The sequence below is a fragment of the Portunus trituberculatus genome, chromosome 29 (genome assembly GCF_017591435.1).
Source record: "Portunus trituberculatus isolate SZX2019 chromosome 29, ASM1759143v1, whole genome shotgun sequence".
Taxonomy (NCBI): Eukaryota; Metazoa; Arthropoda; class Malacostraca; order Decapoda; family Portunidae; genus Portunus; species Portunus trituberculatus.
In genome coordinates, this window is record NC_059283.1 from 10,660,404 (window position 1) to 10,675,403 (window position 15,000).

The 15,000-nt window shown below is 42.4% G+C and overlaps 2 protein-coding genes across 6 annotated transcripts in view; one reads left to right on the forward strand and one right to left on the reverse strand.

Annotated features, from left to right (window-relative positions):
• The window catches only part of LOC123510471 (major facilitator superfamily domain-containing protein 12-like), a 56,747-nt gene extending 46,834 nt beyond the window's left edge, over positions 1 to 9,913 (forward strand). For all 5 annotated transcript variants that reach the window (XM_045265674.1, XM_045265676.1, XM_045265673.1 and 2 more), the window contains 8 exons: positions 80 to 236; positions 1,610 to 1,817; positions 2,363 to 2,600; positions 2,872 to 3,111; positions 4,330 to 4,467; positions 6,729 to 7,003; positions 7,885 to 7,997; positions 8,126 to 9,913. In XM_045265674.1, the coding sequence (XP_045121609.1) occupies positions 80 to 236; positions 1,610 to 1,817; positions 2,363 to 2,600; positions 2,872 to 3,111; positions 4,330 to 4,467; positions 6,729 to 7,003; positions 7,885 to 7,997; positions 8,126 to 8,346 (1,590 nt within the window). In that variant the 3' untranslated portion in view covers positions 8,347 to 9,913. The remainder of the gene's footprint in view (positions 1 to 79; positions 237 to 1,609; positions 1,818 to 2,362; positions 2,601 to 2,871; positions 3,112 to 4,329; positions 4,468 to 6,728; positions 7,004 to 7,884; positions 7,998 to 8,125) is intronic.
• LOC123510472 (angiopoietin-related protein 7-like) overlaps positions 9,911 to 15,000 on the reverse strand; it is a 5,663-nt gene continuing 573 nt past the window's right edge. Inside the window, exons 1-5 of the mRNA XM_045265677.1 lie at positions 14,701 to 15,000; positions 13,775 to 13,930; positions 13,029 to 13,137; positions 11,166 to 11,290; positions 9,911 to 10,746 (exon numbers count right to left, since the gene is read on the reverse strand). The exon at positions 14,701 to 15,000 is cut by the window's right edge and continues 573 nt beyond it. Of these exons, the coding sequence (XP_045121612.1) occupies positions 10,559 to 10,746; positions 11,166 to 11,290; positions 13,029 to 13,137; positions 13,775 to 13,930; positions 14,701 to 15,000 (878 nt within the window). The 3' untranslated portion in view covers positions 9,911 to 10,558. The remainder of the gene's footprint in view (positions 10,747 to 11,165; positions 11,291 to 13,028; positions 13,138 to 13,774; positions 13,931 to 14,700) is intronic.

A 15,000-nucleotide genomic window follows, 5' to 3' on the forward strand; every position in this document is an offset into this window, starting at 1 on the left:
CCCTGTAGCATAAGAAACAAAAAAACACCACCACCATCACCACCATCACCACAGCCTCACCACGACTCCCAATCTACAGGTTCTTCAGTTCGACAACACGCTGGCGGGGCTCATCCTCCTTGTGGGCCAAATAGCAGACGGGATCAGTACGCCAATAGTGGGCATCTTCTCAGACAAGGAGAACAAAATACCCATCTGTGCCCGCTATGGAAGGCGGAAAACGTGGCATCTTATGGGTACGTACAAGGAGGAGAAGGGGGTAGTGGTGGTGGTGGTGGTGGTAAAAATGATTAAGATGTAAAAGTGAAAACAAAGTAAGTATTTATATTTGTGCTCGAGAAGGAATAGAAAAACGAGAAGGAAGGATGAAAATGAAGTAAATATGTTTGGTGTTCTTGCTGGAAAGTGAAAGGCGAGGAGGAAGGGAGAAAATAGAACAAATGTTTTTCTTGTCCTTGCTGGAGCAGGGAAGGAAGGAAGGAAAGAAGAAAACGAATATGCTTGTTGTTGGGAAAGGAAGGTGGAAAAGAAAAGAAGAAAGAGTAGAAAGACGAAAACACGTGATGAGATGAGGAACACAAAGTAAAGTCATTCTTGTTGATGGTGGAAAGAGAAGAAGGAAAGGAAGAAATGCAAGGAAAGCTAAAAAAAAAAAAAAAAAAGACAAACTTGTGATAAGATGAGGAACAAGTGATTAATTAACACACGTAATCAAGGTCAGCCAACACTTCCCCAGAGAAACATGTGTTCACGATTGAGGCTGTCACGTTAATCCAAGAAACAAGTGTTAGTTAAATGTTTATGATTTCCCCTCGGCCAGTTCCACACATTCCGCGCATCAGAATCAAAGTCCCGTATTCACAGACACTGCTCTTTCACCATGACTACTTTCAAAAGCCGCAGAGATCATTAGTCGGGTTCTCAAGAGCGCTTCTCTGTTGATAATTAAGAAATCTTGTTAATCTATCACTAGAACGATAAAAATACCATTAAAAACCTGAGTAACTTATGAATGTAGTGGAAGTGGGGCGTAAAAGTTATTGATATAATATTCATATATAAAATTGCAGTAGCGAAGTGATTATTAATGATATGAACGAGACTCCGAGCTGTCACATTTATTTCCAGCCTGCTCCGGACACTGCAGCAAACACTGTCCCTAGCGCTGCCTGTGACACGTTGCTAGATTGCCTGTGACATGTTTATTTACGCCATGAAGAGAGGAGTGTTTCAGGACAAGTGTTGCCGCGCCTTTACAGGGAGGGAAAAGATAGGACGCGACATTTAACCTTCATTAGGGGCGAAAGTGAGAGAGAGAGAGAGAGAGAGAGAGAGAGAGAGAGAGAGAGAGAGAGAGAGAGAGAGAGAGAGAGAGAGCAGATGCAAGCCAAATAAATCAACAACATTATCACCACCACCATCACCACCACCACCACCACCACCACCACCAACAACAACAACAACAACAACAACAACAACAATAATAACAACAACAACAATCAACAACGCACAACAAAAAATAAACAATGAAAACACGATATACCCATTGCAAACCACTCTCTTTCACCACCACCACCGCCACTAACGTAGCCTGTCTGGTGTTCTGCAGGCACTGTGCTGTGTTTCATCGCCTTTCCCTTCATCTTCAACGTGTGTCTGGGCTGCGAGGACCTGGACGACTGGGCAAAGTTCGGCTATTACTTCATCTTCGTGGTCATCTTCCAGTTTGGTTGGGCGTGCGTTCAAATCTCCCACTTAGCGCTCATTCCTGACCTCACCACGCGGAAGTGTCAAAGGACGGAGCTCAACTCTATCAGGTAAGGGCTTTGGTTACAACCAGTTAATTTTAGCTTTAATGTTAGTGTGTCTTTTTGCCATTTTTGTGCTTTGTCGTCCTCCTCCATGCATGAAAGCAATGAATCGTTCTTTTTTGTGCGCGTGTGTGTGTGTGTGTGTGTGTGTGTGTGTGTGTGTGTGTTATTTGAATTCGCATTGTTACTGTTCCCTGTGTTACGAACTCCGTCACAGTAAGTTTGTCATCTGAGGAGACGAGGGCAATGGAACACCGCCATGGACTGATGCCTCTCAATCACTGGCCGGTCTGTTTATTCCCTTGTTTTGAAGTGTATTGGAGTAAATTCAGAGAGAGAGAGAGAGAGAGAGAGAGAGAGAGAGAGAGAGAGAGAGAGAGAGAGAGAGAGAGATAGATACATACATACATACATACAGAGAGAGAGAGAGAGAGAGAGAGAGAGAGAGAGAGAGAGAGAGAGAGAGAGAGAGAGAGAGAGAGAGAGAGAGAGAGAGAGAGAGAAAAAAAAATTCTTTACTAATAGAGACCCTTCCCCCACCTCTCCCTCAGGTACGCCTTCACAGTGCTAGCCAACCTGAGTGTCTTCACCATCACCTTCTTCTCCCTCAACACTGGCCAGCCGGGACCGGAGCACATCACTGGCGGGGACTCCTACGGCAATGACACCTACAATGACACCTCCACGCCCTTCACCACCGACCCTTACTACGCCTCCACCTCCAGCGGCGGCACTGCAGAACCCACCTCCGCAAACCACATTGGCCCAGAAGACGCCGCCAGCTTCAGGGTAAGAGAGAGAGAGAGAGAGAGGGAACGTGGGAAAAGAATAGAGATAACGAATGATAACAAAACATGCGTAGATGATAGGAAATATAAACAAACATACGAGGACAGAGAAATACAAATAACAAGTGATAACCGTAATGGAAATAGAAAGAGAGAGAGAGAGAGAGAGAGAGAGAGAGAGAGAGAGAGAGAGAGAGAGAGAGAAACCACATACCTAAACACACACTACCCACCCACCCTAACCCATCCTCTTTTTGTTCCTCTCTCATCAGAACATTGCCCTCATCTGCTGCGGGATCGGGGTTGTGTTCTCCCTCATCTTCCACATCGGGGTGAAGGAGCCGCCCTTCATCCCCCACAAGAAGCGGTGCGAGCTGCCACCTTCCAGCGACGGCGAGAAGAGGGATCCATCGCCCGCTAAGATGAGGAAAATTGACTGGTTTAAAGAGCTTCCCTTCTACCAGATCGCTGTCTTGTACATGGCCACTCGTCTTTACGTCAATCTGTACCAGGTGAGAGAGAGAGAGAGAGAGAGAGAGAGAGAGAGAGAGAGAGAGAGAGAGAGAGAGAGAGAGCCATGTTTCCACTACGCAGTTACAGAAATATTGACAGTGAGAGAAAGAGAGAAAGCGAAATTACATGGCTACTCATTTCTACGTTAATCTAGAGAGAGAGAGAGAGAGAGAGAGAGAGAGAGAGAGAGAGAGAGAGAGAGAGAGAGAGAGAGATACTGACTACGCAGTTACCTTGACAGTGAGAGAAAAAAAAACGAGAATACAAATCAATTACTGAAATGATCCGTAGAAATGTCATCTTTCTTCAGAGTACGTTTATCATTTGTTCCTTTGCTTATCAGTGACTCTTGAGACTTACTATACCATTTCTAACCTTCGGACGCTGAAGGGATAAAATACAGCGACAAAAAAAAAAAAAAAAAGAGTTGTTTAGGTAAACTTTATCTGTCACTGTCGCCCACACTTGTAATTCGAAGCTGCAGTCATGTGACACTAAACTCGTTCTTGTTTTCTGATGCTTTATCCTTATTTTTCGATGCTATCTCTTATTTTCTTATGTTTTTTCTTATTTTCCAATGTTTTTCGTTATTTTCGTATGTTCTATCCTTATTTTTCATGTTCTATCCTTATTTTTTCTTGTTCTACCCTTATTTTCTTGTTTTATCCATATTTTCTTATGTTCTACCCTTGTTTTCTTATTTTCTACCCTTATTTCATTGTAATCTTCCTTGTTTTCTTTGTAATCTCCCTTGTTTTCTTATTTTCTATCCTTTTTTACTGTAATCTTCCTTGTTTTCTTTGTAATCCTTATTTTATTGTAATCTTCCTTGTTTTCTTGTAATCTTCCTTATTTTCCTATATTCTGCCTTTATCTTTTCTAATCTCCCTTATTGTCTTGTAATCTTCCTTGTTTTCTAATGTCTCATCTTTGTTTTCTTATAATCTTGCCAAAAAAGAATCACACAGTCCTTCATATAATACCACACACACACACACACACACACACACACACACACACACACACACACACACACACACACACTCAGGGATAGAGCGCACATCACCTTTGGTCTGCGTGCACACGAAAGGAACATCTCTCACTTAAAGCTTTCATACTGACTGGCCCTCCATACCATGTACTGTACCAATCTACTTTTGCACATAGCTAATCCTACACATCACTTTCAACTTTTCTCCGTCTCCTCTCCCCGCCAGGCCTACATCCCGCTGTACGTGCAGGACACACTGAGGCTGGACCAGACCTTCCTCGCCCTGGTGCCCTTCGCTATGTACCTCGCAGGCTTCACTGGTTCGTTGCTCATGAAGGAGATCAACAAAAAGATTGGAAGGAAGGTAAGAGATTCAGCGAGTTACGTATGTGTGTGTGTGTGTGTGTGTGTGTGTGTGTGTGTGTGTGTGTGTGTGTGTGTGTTGTTATCCCTGAACTTCCTCCCACCCGTTTAACTTCTGCGTGAGTTTGTACGTTTCCATGACTCATAATCTTAAATAGTATAATCGAGGCTCCGTTAACATTAGGCTATTATGATGGTAAATGTTATAAGAATTCAGAGAGAGAGAGAGAGAGAGAGAGAGAGAGAGAGAGAGAGAGAGAGAGAAAATGACATGGTTTCATTAAAGGCACTAGAGTAGGTCAGCTACTTGAAAGACTGAAAGAATAAAAGCATAGATATTCATGATCAAGCGGTCTCTCTCTCTCTCTCTCTCTCTCTCTCTCTCTCTCTGCACCCACTGAACACTGGAATTTACTGATTGGTATTAAGATCACGTTCGAGACTAAAGGAAAATATGAATACAAACAAAAAGGTTACATATATCTCTTGCATTCCTTAACTCGCCACCTTCCCTGTCACAACGCACTCCCTCTCACCTCACCTTCTCACCTGCTGACGAGCTTACCATGCTTCAAAACACGGATGCGAAGGATATCAACACACTTTTCCCTAAAATTTCAGATGCTGGGTTTTCTTTTACAGTTTTCTTTTTTTCTTCTTATTTTCGGTCCTTTTTGTTATGCTTGCACAGAATTCCTCTTACATAAATAGAATAGAATGGAAGAAAAATCAAGACGAGATGCCGCGTTTTCATATTCATTCAGGTGACTAATTGGCGATTTTTTTTACACCTTCAGAAATTTATGTGGGTGATTAAAATAGTGAGGACTGTAGCCATTAACCTTCTGATCTCCATTAACTCATCCAAATGTCAATAAAATGGCCTAATCATGCCCCAAAAAATCAAGGTAAAAATGTGTGTCAATACTGAAGATATCAAAGAAAACACTAAGCGAGGTCGAAGTAATTATGAAAGCTTATTCAACTTCTGATCAAGACTTTATCACTTCGTTCAGGTGTTCAAGAGTCATATTGCTCGGTGTTCTAATGCGTTTTAACCCAATCATAGTATCTAGCACATGTTTTCTCAGTCATAAATCATTCTGAGTCATTCCTTTCTGTACAACCACCTCCAAACTTTACACCGACTAGAAATCACACTGCATAGAGAAAATACTCACTTAGTTACATATATAGAAGAAAACTGACATGGAACTGTGGGTATGTAATGTGGAGGCAATTTACGAAAACCAGTCACTTTGGCATACATGAACACGAATACACGTTGGAATTGTTAAAGTTATACCTGATAAGCTCCGTTTTCTCTGTACGATTTAGTATAGACATGCACTCAAATGATCTTAGAGAGTGTCTTGTAATGATGATACGGAAGTCTTGCATCCCCACGAGAAAGAGTAGAATATGATGACAAAGGAGATAAAGGACAGCTGAGATAAGGATAAGATGTGTGTGTGTTCGGTAACCGTGTCTGGTGGTGCGATGTTTGTTTCACTTAAAGTAATCACAGCGAGAAAAAATGCTGATAATGACTTACCTACTCGAGACACCTCTTATATAAACACTACTCTCTCTCTCTCTCTCTCTCTCTCTCTCTCTCTCTCTCTCTCTATTTAATTTTCTTTATTCCTTAAGTAACTCTAGCTCTTCTCAATCTGACTCATAATACGGCCATTTCTAATTCTGCTTCTATTACTTTTTTTCTATCTCCATTTTTTTCATTGTTTATCTCTTAACTTTAATGTAGTAAAAATAATCAATCAATAATAATATTTTCAGTCTAAATTTACTCCTTCCCTTTGTTTGTTTTCGTTCTTATCTCACATCACATCTTTGGAATGCGTACTTATCTGAACTTTGTTATTTCAATCTACGTTTTCTCTCTCACTCGCATACTCTTTCTTTAATTCTCAAACAAATATATAAGCAATAAATTCTCTTCGTTTGAATCTAAGTTTACCTCTTTCACTCTCGTCACACTTTCTTTATACCTAGACGCGTAAATTCCTCTAAATTCTCTTAATGTCATTCCAAGTTTATGTCTCCATTACGACGCGTGTACTTCATAACCACCCTTGTGCTAACTCATCTAAATTTCCCAACAGAGGACCTCACACTCTTTTTTTGACCGAAGACGCATGAATTCCTCGAAAAACTCTTAATGTCAATTCAAGTTTATGTCTCCATTGCGTCATGTCCATTCTATAACCACCCTTGTGATAACTCATCTAAATTTCCCCACAGAGGACCTTCGCTCTGGGCTGCTGTGTAGGCATTGCGGGCTGCGTGTGGCTGTGGTTCGGGGAGGGCAGTTACTACGAGGAGTGGGGCATCTTCCTGGTGGGGGCGCTGCTGGGTATTGGCGGCTCCACACTACTCATCACCTCGCTCTCCATCACTGCTGATCTCATTGGGGAGAACGTGGAGGGAGGCGCCTTCGTGTACGGCTTCATGAGTTTAGTGGACAAGTTCTCCAATGGAATTATCATCATGATCATCCAGGAGTCCAACCCAGAAGAGTAAGTGTTCATTCCTTGTATGCTTTTTTATCTTTTTATACCATGTGGGTTTTTCACGGGAATTTCAGGGCTAAAGGGGATACTTTTTGGGGTACCTCCTATCTCAAAGCCCACCCGCTAGGAAACCGTTGCCCCAAGGGAGGAAGCCCAACCTACACTCGGACCGTGGATAGGATTCGAACCCGTGCGCTTGGAAACCCCTCGGACCCCAAAGCACGCATGGTTCCACTGTACCATATAAGAAGGGAAAACTGGCCAACGGCAACATCAAACGAAAAAAAAGGCCCACTTAGTTGCTAGTCCCATTGCAGGTCCGAGAGGGTTAGCCAAAAATAAGCGATAAATGTCTTGAAACCTCCCTCTTAATGAAGTCAAGTCATATTTATATATATTTCTGTGTATAGTATAATTCCTGCCAAGATTTATCATTTCTCAAGGACAATTGACATGTAGCGACATTGTTTTCCTCTATAACAATTCCCCTCGGAATAAATAAGTTTCAAATATTGTAGACTTTTTTTACTTAAGGAATATTCGTGAGTAAAAAGACAAGTAAGATTGATATGAAAATTTACATAGCCTTGTCCTGCCCAATTTCCTTTCTCTCTTCCTCTTTGTCCATGATGGTTTATCCTTTCCTTCCTTTTCTCCGTGTATTTCAAGGTAAACACGTGATCACTTTCCCTTTTGTAACGAGTCAATGAAACGCATGACACACTTCCCCTTATAGATGACAGCCCTTTAAGTGAACGACAATGGGAATGAATCAAACAGCCTTGTCTAGTAATTCCCTGTACTTAATCTCGTAATGTCTCTGTCCCTTTACTGGTTATTTTCCTTCCGCCGCCCGCTCCTCTAACCACTCGCTCGTCTCCCCGCAGGCCTTGGTACTACAGAAGCGTCATCACCTTCGCGTGTGGGTCTGCCTGCGCCCTCGGCATTGCTGTGGTCATTTCCCTCATGAACGTCAGGATTGGACAGTCACGGTCACGAGGTGAGATTTGCTGGCTTTCAAACACACACACACACACACACACACACACACACACACACCAGGGTAACTTGAAATATATACCCATTCATATATTTTTCCCTTTCCCTCACACTGTTTCCTTTCTGCAGACGTGGCTCTCTCCATCTTCGAGGACAGCGATACATCCACCACCACCACGGCAGAGGGCGGCGGCTCCTCCCCTGCTAAGTGTGGCCTGGACAACCCGGCTCTTAACATTATTAGCGAAGTGTCAATCCAGTCCATCCCTCCCCCTACAGTCAATGGCACCTGCTGTAAAGACAAGCTCCCCCAGAACTCCTCCCAAACTCAGGAAAACACCAAGTACTAGACACAAACTAGATGCCATCATGTTAATCATACTAAGCGCCACACTGCACTCTCCGTGTGACAGCGGGGAGTGATTCTACCTATATCATAAGCATTTTTTATATATATCTTATTATGTCACTAGTTTGTAAGCCTCGATTCGTGATACCGTTTGTATATTTACTCTCATGAAGCGTATGAGAGAGAGAGAGAGAGAGAGAGAGAGAGAGAGAGAGAGAGAGAGAGAGAGAGAGAGAGTGTGTGTGTGTGTGACGCTAGCCAAGTAAGCTATCTTTAACCACACGTTATTTGAAGCATCATTACTAGGTTGATCACAAATGACAGTGGTGTTTTGGGTCTCCATGTCCGTCAGGGAGGATTGGCTGGCGGGTCGTCTTTCAGTCACCAGTCGCCAGTCACCACGCGGCATTACACAGTACACACACACAGCCACAGCAATGATGAAGGAGTAACAATGACACGGCTGCCTTACCTTAACCCAACAAGTAGTTCGTCTGTGCACTGGTTGTCCTACAGCTGGCGCCTGGGAGGGTGGTGGTGGTGGTGGTTGTGGTGTTGGTGGTGGTGTACACCACCTTAGCACACTGATAACTTTCCACCACCATCATCACTACCACTGTTTTCCTCGTATGTGATAGTGATGAATACACACACACACATCAACGTCCTAGCTTGTTAGTATGACTCGACAATAACAATCAAGCTTATTTTTCTCATTAATTCATGTCATAGTGATAAAAACAACGCAAAATCATCCTTAGTGAGCATAATTGTTTTTGGCGCGCGTCTTTAGTGTTGCTATGATAGCCTAACCACTCATCACTTATCACAATCACTATTTTCCCGTTCATTCATGAGATAGTCATAATGTAGTCCACAAATATCAATCACGTGCTTCATGGCCGGCGCGTTCTTGATGTGTGTGTGTGTGTGTGTGTGTGTGTGTGTGTGTGTGTGGCGTCAATCACTAGCACATGAAGGAACAGGGAAAAGATAACTCAGGTGGACGTCACTCACTACACGGCGGGAACACTGGGCACTGTCAGGCGGCCGCGGCAGCCTCACTGGTCGCTTACTGCACCAAACACACATGCATTTGGCTGCCATTACTCCATTATTCCAGATGCTATTTACCGTGTCATATCTTCAATACACCTGTGATTACCATTGTGATTAGGTGAGTTACTGAACGCTCTTACTAATAAGCTGTATGATGGAAGCGACCTGCGTACAGCTTATTTAATTGTATTTTTACCTCCTCATATACCGTGTCCTCTTACGGAGCCAAGTCACGCGTGTCACATGTTGATAAGTTATTTGGTATAGATAATACTTTATAATATTGTATTAAGAGATATTTTATATACGACTGTGTGAATGTACTATTTATATTCTATTACTGTATTACGTGTGTGTTAGGTGTGTGTGTGTGTGTGTGTGTGTGTGTGTGTGTGTGTGTGTGTGTGTGTGTGTTTGTTGTTTCAATGTAACGCACAGCTTGGAATTTAGTTTGTATTCAATATGCTAGGAAGAAAACAGTACAAAAATTAAAAAGAAAAACGATACAACTTGGAAGATTTATTTACCATTTGATTCAGCGGAAGTCAACTATTTACTTGGAATCAGCCGAACGAAGCCGCAAGAGGCAATGAACGATGCTTCAAACCTCATTCATGTGCCATACTCAGAAACACTTCCCTCTCTCATCGTGACCGTTTTCAAAGACTACAGAGGCGATTAATTGAGTTCCAAAGAGCATTTAGCTGAGTTCTATAGAGTATTTTTCTTTTGATAATGCAGAAAACTTGTTAAAATGTCACTAGAAGCATAGAAACACCCTCACAAACACGTGTCACTTCAACTAGAGCCCTTTGAAAACAATTAAGGTGAGGCACGGAGTGTATCAGAACAGGGGCCACACTACAACAGAAGATAACTTATGTCCACTTCTGACCTGATACAGAACTCAAGATGCCTTCCTGGTATTTCAAGATATTGCCTGAAGTGTTGCGAGTTACGTGGGAAATTCATGTAGCGTATAGTAATAGTAGTAAATAGTAACAGTAGCAAAAATAGAGAACGTTTAAGTTAGTGGTGTAAATAGTAACCCAAATGGCAGTAGTAATAATTGTAGAACCAGCAACAGCAATAGCAGAATCACTACATAATTAGCTGTTTACTTTCCTTAGCATGTGCAAACTCTGACTAAACATTTATCCATTACGACGGACCATCAGTAAGAGTGTATCCGGGATCTGGTCTTCCCCGAGCCACGCCAGAGAGCCACGCATGCCCCTGGGACGCCCTTCAGAAGATACCTCACCCGTGGGCAGCGTCAGGTAGCATAAAGGCGCCTCCAGGAACCACCAGCCAGCGCCCATTTCCTCCGCGCAGGGGTTGGCTGAGGGAGAGTTTAAGTCACTCCTTTAGTGCTGAGAGAAAACGTTAACATGATGCAGGAAAGAACACAAAGGAAGAAAATGGTAGAGGTAGATGGTAGAACGTAGTAGTAGTGTTGGTGATGGTGGGAATTGTAGTATTGTTAGTGGTGGCGGTGGTAATAGTAATGTTGTTGGTGGTTGTAGTAGTAGTAGTAGTGATAGAGCAGCAGCAGCAGTAGTAGTAGTAGTAGTAGTAGTAGTAGTAGTAGTAGAACAAGTACAACAATATAACAGTGGAATGCTTAAGGAAAGGAAGTCGTGAGTGGAAACAATAAACATAAATACAAAGAACAAAAGAATAACAGACCAGAGAACGGGACATAAGAGACACAAGAAGACAGACTCACTCCAGTAAGGACACAAACAGGTAGAGGCGCACCTGAGAAGCCTGAGCCGGGACAGGTGAAGACGGCTCCATTGTGAGGCGAGAGAGCGTCCTCGGCAGTGCTCGCTGAATCGTAACTCCCAATGGTGAGACGATTTCCCTCCTGCCTGCTTCCCACACTACCCGGCGATTAAAAAAGAAAATAATAATGATACATAATTAAGCTATGTTGATATTCTCGTTGCTATTTCATCGTTCTTTAACCACATATCATTTCAAGACGTCCTTTTTTTGGTGCTACAGTCACTTTGGAAGATTTTACAAGCAGGGAATTGAAACTAATCTTTTAATCCTCTTTTATTTTCGTGTTTGGGTTTTCTGAAGACTTTGTGTAGATCTTTTATTATTCTGGATTGTTGCATAGCGTTGGGAAAAGGTTATTTGCAGCTACATTGGAGAATTATATTGCATGGAAACTGGAAACTGTTCTCATAATCCTCTTTTGCTTTCTTTTTGTGGGATCTGAAGATTTTCCATAGTCTTCATTGCTCTAAATAGCAGCATATTGTAGTGAAAAAGCTAAAAAGTTTGTGTTTTATCTCGACAAGTCTTAATAGTCTCTAAAAAACTAAACACACACAAAAAAATAAATAAGGAAAACTACAGGAAGCCAGCAGACTTACACGTGGCAGTCACTGTATGAAATATACCCGCCTATGTTCACCTATAATTTCCATCCATGAATTTGTCTGTCAAGTGATACTAAAGTCTTCAAGGATGTTTTCAGGATTGTAATGATACTTTAAACAGGATAATGCCCCATTCACTGAAGAAACACCGACGAGAACCCTAATAGCAATATACCTGGCCTTAGAAAATGGTCGTAATGGAAGAACAAAGTATTTCACAGCAGGAGCCAAGGGAATAAAGGATAAACTAATGGGATAGGAAATATAATAACTGCGGAAAAATAACTCTTCTTAGTTCAATGAATGCAACAAGCGATACTAATTGGCTGACAAAACAAAAAGTGGAAAGAAAATCAGGGTAATAAAAGATGTTAGCTGGATGAAACATGGTGAAATATTATAGCGAGGAGGATAATCATAAGAAAATATTAAATGAATGGGTAAGTAAGCAGTGTATTGAGTCTTGCTTTACTCAGTCTCATAATGAGTGCAAACTATCAAAGGTGACTCATGCTAGCGAGTCCTCTCAGTGCAGTGTCAACAAAAGAGCTCACACTTCCTCCCCTCTTCACTCTTGTCTCTTGCAAAGTTATAGATATAAATTAATAATACAAATAAGTGAAATAAGAATAAATAATCAGAAAAATAAATGCATATGAATTTGAACGAAACACACAAAGATGCACAACACCACCATAAATATGTTTTAGGACTTCTTTCATAACGACGCGTAAAGTTAGCAACGTTATCAAGTTTGAATGAATCACACACAAAAAAAAAAAAAAAAAATACACAAACTCATGCATTATGAAAAATCAGCTTATAAACGAAGGATAAAGTGTTTCAAGCATAAAAAAAAAGTAACATGCAATCTTCCACGTTAGAACAACACACTAAGACCAAACACCAGAAGAAATTACAAAAGCAGCATGACTTGAATTTCAGTGTTAACAAGATCATGAGAACAAACCATTCAATACCTTCCCTTTCCTCTCTCACCACCAACAGGAGCCTCAGGAAGGGAGAGAAAGGTATGAAAAAGTGCAAAGCCACGTCGGCACATCAATAAAGACTCGCATGAAGACAACAGCAAAGGTGGGAGCAATGTAATGAGATATGGGAAGATGAGATAAGGTTTGGAAATGTAAGACAGGTAACGGTAAGGTACGGGAGGCGTGGCTGGGGTGTGGAGAGGCAGCTGAGAGGTTGGCATGGCGTGGGTTCTTACCTGAAGGAGTAGTAGGTGGCGTGGAGAGGCGTAGTGAGGGCGTAGTGCTGCAGGAAGACTTGCAGGGAGGAATTGGTGTCTTGTGTTAAGGCGTGGACATGATCCAGGCCTGAGAGAGAGAGAGAGAGAGAGAGAGAGAGAGAGAGAGAGAGAGAGAGAGAGAGAGAGAGAGAGAGAGAGAGAGAGAGAGAGAGAGAGAGAGAGAGAGAGATTACTATTATTCTGCACTGCCATTATAAAGAATTTTTAATGATAGTAGTAGTAGTAGTAGTAGTAGTAGTAGTAGTAGTAGTAGTAGTAGTAGTAGTAGTAGTAGTAGTAGTAGCAGTAGTAGTAGTAGTAGTAGTAGTAGTAGTAGTAGTAGTAGTAGTAGTAGTACTAGTAGTAGAAATGATAACGAATTATCTCAACACACACACACACACACACACACACTCGGTAGCTCAGTGGTTAGAGCGCTGGCTTCACAAGCCAGAAGACCGGGGTTCGATTCCCCGGCCGGGTGGAGATATTTGGGTGTGTCTCCTTTCACGTGTAGCCCCTGTTCACGTAGCAATGAGTAGGTACGGGATGTAAATCGAGGAGTTGTGACCTTGTTGTCCCGGTGTGTGGTGTGTGCCTGGTCTCAGGCCTATCCGAAGATCGGAAATAATGAGCTCTGAGCTCGTTCCGTAAGGTAACGTCTGGCTGTCTCGTCAGAGACTGCAGCAGATCAAACAGTGAAACACACACACACACACACTCACCTAACCAGTGCTGAGTTTCCGGGTCGCCAAATCCAAACTGGTAATGCAGAAGAGGCCGGGAGAAGTTGACCCGAGGCTGGCGTGCCCTCCTGCCCGCCACCACCGTCCAGCCGCCCCCAGCACTGCTCATGTCGCACCAAGCCGGAACACCCAGGCCTTGACAGGGTGCACAGCTTTCGTAAGTGTATGCAAGTCATCATGGGTGTTACATCTTTTATAAAACTAAAGTGTACTTGTTTATTTACCTTTACGTATTTCTTATGTACGTGAATGTTATAATGGTGAATGGATCTTTTCTAAAAATAGTATGACACTTTTCGTATATAGAAAGTAGATTGAAAGAGGAGAAAATAATATAAGGAAGGAAAATATAGTGAAGATCATACACATATGCAACTTACGATGATAATATCTTTTTTTTTTTTTTACCAATAGCATACTTTTTTTTTCTTGGTTATAGAGAAGGAACGTTCTGTTACACAACTTTCTATTAACACCAAAAGTCAGGTTGAAAAAAAAAATCCATTATTAATAACATGGGTAAGTGTGCGCAAGTCACGGTAATAATTGCATCTTTGGAAAACAGGCCCACGAGGACACAGCGTTACACTTCTCCCGATTATAGGAAAATTTTGTGACTGACACACTTTCGAGTCTCACAAAACAGGGATTCGAGAGTGAAAAATCAGGTTAATCACTTCCCATGCCTCCTACACCTCCATATAAACACACCTCTCACTTTACGCTCACCCAATCCCACGCACACAACCCACACTAGTCAACAGGTACATGATAAATCAAATGGAAGAACACATGTAAAAAAATTACCAAACCATTTCCTACTTTCTACGTCTATGTACTTCCCGGCGTAGACGACATCCGTAGCTCCACCACATAGGCAACAGGTGAGTAATAACAATGAGTACCTGTGGGGTAGATAGTGTAGACGCCATCCTGAGTGAGGCCAGACTCGAGCAGGTCAAGGCAGTCTTTTGGAAACTTTCTCGATTCGCCCCGAGGACCTGGGATTTCCACAGCGTCCGAGGTCACCCAGACAGTGTGCGCCTCATCTGGGCTGCCGCGAGGCCCCATCTGGCTATTCATGTATTCGAAGGACTCCAGGACATCCTCTAACTCCTCCTCTTTGAAAGGCTCGTAAAGGGCAAGGTTTTGACGATCATCTGAATCCAGGTCCCAGTCTATCATCTGCCTCTTGCTCCGGTAAG